At 37.1% G+C, this 5,808-nt stretch overlaps 1 protein-coding gene across 3 annotated transcripts in view; it reads right to left on the bottom strand.

Annotated features, from left to right (window-relative positions):
* Positions 1-3,569: 3,569 nt before the first annotated feature.
* The window catches only part of LOC108367093 (putative adenosylhomocysteinase 2), a 46,324-nt gene continuing 44,085 nt past the window's right edge, over positions 3,570-5,808 (bottom strand). For all 3 annotated transcript variants that reach the window (XM_017621638.1, XM_017621636.1, XM_017621639.1), the window contains exons 3-10: positions 5,592-5,679; positions 5,179-5,498; positions 4,760-5,109; positions 4,537-4,689; positions 4,314-4,479; positions 4,009-4,255; positions 3,824-3,944; positions 3,570-3,761 (exon numbers count right to left, since the gene is read on the bottom strand). In XM_017621638.1, the coding sequence (XP_017477127.1) occupies positions 3,755-3,761; positions 3,824-3,944; positions 4,009-4,255; positions 4,314-4,479; positions 4,537-4,689; positions 4,760-5,109; positions 5,179-5,498; positions 5,592-5,679 (1,452 nt within the window). In that variant the 3' untranslated portion in view covers positions 3,570-3,754. The remainder of the gene's footprint in view (positions 3,762-3,823; positions 3,945-4,008; positions 4,256-4,313; positions 4,480-4,536; positions 4,690-4,759; positions 5,110-5,178; positions 5,499-5,591; positions 5,680-5,808) is intronic.

The following is a 5,808-nucleotide window of genomic DNA, read 5'->3' as shown; positions in this document are numbered from 1 at the left end:
TCCATACTCAAATGCAATGTAGTTAAAATATATTAAGTAACCATCATAAAATTAGGACTATTTTGGGATTTTTAATTTTTGATATTTTCTTCCCCAACTTTGACTATCTCTGGTGAAAAAACAAATGTACTGAGCTATAACTTTACATTACATAAAAAGATGCGAATTTAATAAAGATTTCAGAAAGGTGCAACTCTTACTGTTTCGAATAGAAAAAAAAGTTATAGGCGTTTTTGTGAGCAAAGGACTGAGACACGCTAGAATGTATTTAATAGATTTAAATTTAAGTTGCTCTTGTTACCGACCAATGACATGCTAAATAGTAAAATAGTACATTATTACCTGCTCCTGACATTATTTTATGTTACTTACCGGAATTAGTGAAAGTGGATTTGGTGAAATTGGACCCTTCGAACATTGTGTTATTAACACTATGACAGAGAACACGCAGTATACGTCGCATGAATACGCGGATATTCACCTAATTTACGGTGAAGCTTGCTGTAATGCCAGAGATGCTCAAAGACTCTATGCAGAGCGATACCCCAATCGTCGGCATCTGGGTCGTGAAGTATTCGCCCGCACCCATAGAGAAATATCTGAAGGTAAGTAATTTTTACACCTTTCTTGTTTGAAGCCAATCTTCTTTTAACTATCATTTTTAACTTTTTTAAGGTCGCATAACTGGAAGGCGTGGCGGCGAGACAGGACGTCCTGCAGCGATAGATGTTAACGTTGTGTTAGAGAAAGTGGAACTAGGTCCATCGACTTCAGGAAGAATGATGGAAAGACGGACTGGAATACGTCAATTGTCAGAAGAAGCTCTAGAGACGCGAAACAAAGATCTTAAGAGCTACAGAGAACATTTTTCTCGCAAGTGCAACAGAAAAAAGACGAATCAAGATATATTCAATCGACTTTTGATTGACAGATGTTGACAGTGATGACAATGACGCAAGTGAAGATGATGATTATTTTTAATAAAGGTTGTATATTCTTAACGACTTTCTAGGCTTAACAAAAACATGTAGATAATTGTTGAAGAGAAAATTTGTACAATTCGTATTCAGGGTCGTTACACCGCTGTGCGTCGGCATGCATCGATCTCAGGATCATTACACCTACTGAGTCTCTTCATCGCATCAAGATTGCAATCTCCGAAGAGGGCAGCTGATCGGTCATAGCTTTGGGAAGTGAGTTTTTGTTTGCAGAAAATTGTCCGATAATAGATTGACGCTAACACATATGTATGCTAGTTTTTGGTCGAGCTTCTCCTCCGATTTGTGGCGTGCGCCTTGATGTTGTCACACAAAGGGGAGGGAACTACAGTTTTAGGCCGGCTACGAACGCCGATTGTATTTTTATAAGAAGCTGTTTTTTATGGCAGAAATACACTCGGAGGTTCGCCATTGCCTGCCGAGGGACGACCGCTATTAGAAAAAAAAAAACTTTTTTTTATTTTTTGATGTAGGGTTGAACCGGGTCCAGGCCCTGCGGACTGGTAGTGGGCACTCTTAACCACTACACCACAGCGGCCGCCAACAAAAAAAGCAAATAATAATTAAATTGTCTGCTTAATAAAATAAAGAAAAACAAAGCAGTCTTACACGTGAAAGCAAATCGAACGTGTAAGCGCAAAGTAAGCGAACAAATCGATGGGATGTATTTTCACAACATTTTTTTCCTACCAAATGCTTCATCAAACCAAACTACCAAAGGAAAGTTAGGGTAGCAAGTGTGGTCCAAATTCGTGGTTTGCAAGTATTGAAGCGTCGAATTCAGCAAATTTTCAGGATTGACACCAAACTGGAATACACCAAACGGGTCCCTAAATCGAAGTTGATGCTGCGACATAAAAAATTCAGATTGGATTTTGCCGAAAAATATCTATTCTTTTGGAGGAAGAGTGGGAAGGAGTATATAATATTTTGTGATGAGAAAAAGTTTAATTGGGATGGAACAGATGGTTCCCAAATGTACTGGCATGACAAACGCAAGAAGAAGGAGGAGAGATTCGCACGTAATTTCGCAGGTGGATTAGTTATGGTGTGGGCAGGGATTGGAGTCAATGGAAGAACTCTAATTTGCTATACATCAACGAGAATGAACAGCCAAAAATACGCCGAGCTTTTTGACAAAGTAATTTATATTTTGGTGACGATATTTCCTATGAAGAATGGATATTCCAGCACGATAACGCCGCAGTTCATTCATCAAAGACAACAACGGAATATCTGCGATCGGAAAATGTACCCGTCCTAGAATGGCCCGCCTGCAGTCCGGATTTCAATCCTATTGAGAATGTTTTGGAATTCTTTCTCAAGCTGTATTTAAGAATGGGAGGAAATTTGATAGTGTAAAGAGTTCCAGGAAAGCAATTAACCAAGAATGGTTTAAAATTGAGCAAAAAACAATAAAGAAATTAATTTGTTTAATTTCTCGACGACTCCAACAAGTCACAATAAAAAGAGGATCCAATACCAGTTATTAATTAAAAATAAATAAATTTTGTTTCACTAATATTTGCTTCCACTATTAAAAAAAACTTGAACTTGGTCTTATATTTTTTTAGTTCCGGATGAACTATTTTATTCCTATTTTGTTCCTTGAATTTTACAAAAACGACTGTAAACACATTTTTTCATATACATTAATTGTAAACATAAAAATAACAAAGATACATAATTTTTGAACACAATTAAATAAGAAAAATTCAAGGTTTATTTTGGTCTTATAATTATTTCGCTGGGTGTATCTTAGTATCCATTTAGATAAGAGGCTTACGTGGAGTAAACACATTGAGGCGAAAGTCGCAAAACCTCCTTTATCTCTTGGACACAAAATTCTATTATATAAAGCGATGCTCAAACCGATTCGGACGTGCGGAATTGAAATGTGGGGTAATGCTAATACATCAAATAAAGAAGAACTAAAAATACTACAGTCTAAAGTCCTCCGAGTGATTACTGGATCCCCATGGGTACGTTAGAAATGCCAACCTCCACAAGGATCTGATCATGCCAAGAGTTATTGATGAAGTGAAAATATGTACTGAGTATCAGAGTAGATCTCCGGAAACTCCAGGAACACCATAACGAACTAACTCAAAACCTTCTATTCCACAGAGGTTATATCCGATTGCAAAAGAAACCCATAAGCGACAATTTCGCTTAGTCTTACGGCATCCGCGGTCACACAAACCCAGACCAAGCGTTATATTACACCAATTGTAATCTTGCAGCCAATAGCTTTAATTTGAAAAATAAACGATTTACAAGCAGTGGCAAGGAAAATCTCAAACTCTTAGTTCTTAAGATTTACATAATTATTGTTAGTTTCGTAAAGATCGATTTCCACCTTCCGGAAAAAAGTAAATTTTTATGGTCCCTGACATAGTGGTTGCTAAAAGCTATTTGTAAACAAAATTTCATGAAAATCGGAACAGTCATTCGCGAGATTACCTCTTAAAAAAGGGTATTGTCTTGATCTAATTAGTATAGATTGTTGAAAACACTACACCTGCGTTACCCAGACCCAGTCCACATTGATGAATCATTACACATAACGCAGATTGTTTTTAACGTGGTACTTTTCATTTATTCTTAAAATGCAAAAACACATACAAATATATGTGTGTATGTGTATGCATAGATGTGTACATAAACAAATGAACAGTAAAATATGAACTTCTATTTTCAGTTGTTGGCTCGTTCGTAGTTCTCAGGATTAAAATTTAATACAAACATTTGTTATTTTAGTATCTGAAATAAATATTAATGTTAAATTTTAGCAACTTCAAATCTTAAAATAACTATTAAATAACCTGTAATAGTTGGGCTTGAAAGGTCCAGCCTTATTTAGTCCTAGGTATTTAGCTTGCTCATCGGTGAGCTCAGTTAAATGTGCGTCCAGAACTGGTAAATGTAAGCTTGCGACATATTCATCTACGAAGAAGGTATAAGAGTTTACTTCAATTGTACCATGATTTTATAATCTAGTATACCATACCCATCTTTTTAGGCAACAGGTAAACATCGGATTTATAGCGGCCAACTGGTGCGTTAAAAAGTTCAATAAGAGCCAGCGCTTGTGCTGAAGCCGTAACCGATACTACAAATGATGGAACAGTGGAACAAGACAAATTAACAAGACGTCCTTCAGCTAATAGAATTACTATGCGCCCATCCGGCCAAATAATGTGATCAACCTGGGAACGTACTCTCAACCAGGACAGCTCAGGCGAATGTAAACTATTCTTTATTTCATTGAAAGTATACAATTTTAGCCTTTAGTATGCGTATTAGAAAACCTACCACATCGATTTCCGAATTAGAATGGCCCATGTTGCAGAGAATACATCCAGACTTCATTCGATCCATATGCTCGCGAGTGACCACATTCTTATTGCCAGTAGCCGTCACAATAAGGTCCACTTGACGAACAATCTCATTTAGACGCACTACTCGAAAGCCGTCCATACTAAAAGATATTTTAAGTCCTAAAATTGGGAAAAAAGAATTTTTTCAATATCCTTACCCGGCTTGTAACGCACAGATTGGATCGACTTCAGTTACATACACTATACATCCCTGCCCCCGAAGACTCTGTGCACATCCCTTACCAACATCGCCATAGCCGCAAACAACTACTTGTTTACCAGCAAACATAATATCCGTTGATCGTTTTAGACTAGCCGTTATTCGAAAACAAGTTAACTATTTAAACAACTAAGAATTTGAAAGATTCGACTTTTCCATACCTATCCAAAATAGAGTCCTTGGTGTTATAAAAGTTATCGAACTTTGCTTTCGTAACAGAATCATTAACATTTATTGCTGGAACTGTTAATTTTTTGTTCTTCACGAGCTGATACAATCTGTGCACACCAGTCACACTCTCTTCAACAATGCCTTTGATTGCTTTGAAAAGGTTGGGATATTTTTTCCACATTAAGTGGGTGGCGTCGCCGCCATCGTCTAATATAATATTTGGATGCCAGTTTGCAGAATTAATACACTTATCTAGGCACCACCAAAAATCTTCTTCGGTTTCACCACGCCATGCAAATATTGGGATACTTGCTTCAGCGAGTGCAGCGGCTACTGCGTTCTGAAATATGTATGTTGCAAATACCTAAGTATGTGTAAATTTTAACTAAAGTAACTTAATAGGTTTTACCTGAGTGGAGTATATATTGCAGGCTGCCCAGCGTACGGTGGCACCCAACTCTACTAACGTTTCAATAAGTACGGCTGTCTGCGCATTTAAATGAGTGCAACCCACGATTTGAGAATTTTTTAAAGGTTTATCTTGTGATGCGCGCTTACGAAGTGCAAGTATACCAGGCATTTCTTTTTCGGCAATTTCAATTTCCTTCCTCCCGAAGGCGTGCTGTGAAGTAATGTTCTTTACACAAAAATCCGAGTTACCAGCGCTATTACGTTGCTTCTTTTCACGCGGGGATACAGTGTCTTCATCCGAGCTGCCAGTATAACAAGCTATGCATATTTTTCGTGTAGACATAAAATTAAATGTTAGCTAAATTATACATAATGATGTACCTTTAAAGTACACAAACAACATGATCTAACCTGAACTAAATGAACATGTGGATGCCGCCGACGAGCGTCTCCTGGTCATGGTGGCCATTTTTAAGGCACTCGGCTGCTTAGATTCTTGCTGAGGAAAAGAAATATACAGATTTCAATTAAGTAAATAAAATGTTGAAATATAACTACATACGTAAATATGTATGCGGTACGTATTCTGCACTTATGTGTAATAAACATAACATAACATTGTTTATAT

This window comes from Rhagoletis zephyria, unplaced genomic scaffold (genome assembly GCF_001687245.7).
Source record: "Rhagoletis zephyria isolate East Lansing unplaced genomic scaffold, Rhagoletis_zephyria_1.1 Rzeph_scaffold_02534, whole genome shotgun sequence".
NCBI classification, from domain to species: Eukaryota; Metazoa; Arthropoda; class Insecta; order Diptera; family Tephritidae; genus Rhagoletis; species Rhagoletis zephyria.
This window is presented reverse-complemented; position numbering and strand designations above follow the sequence as displayed.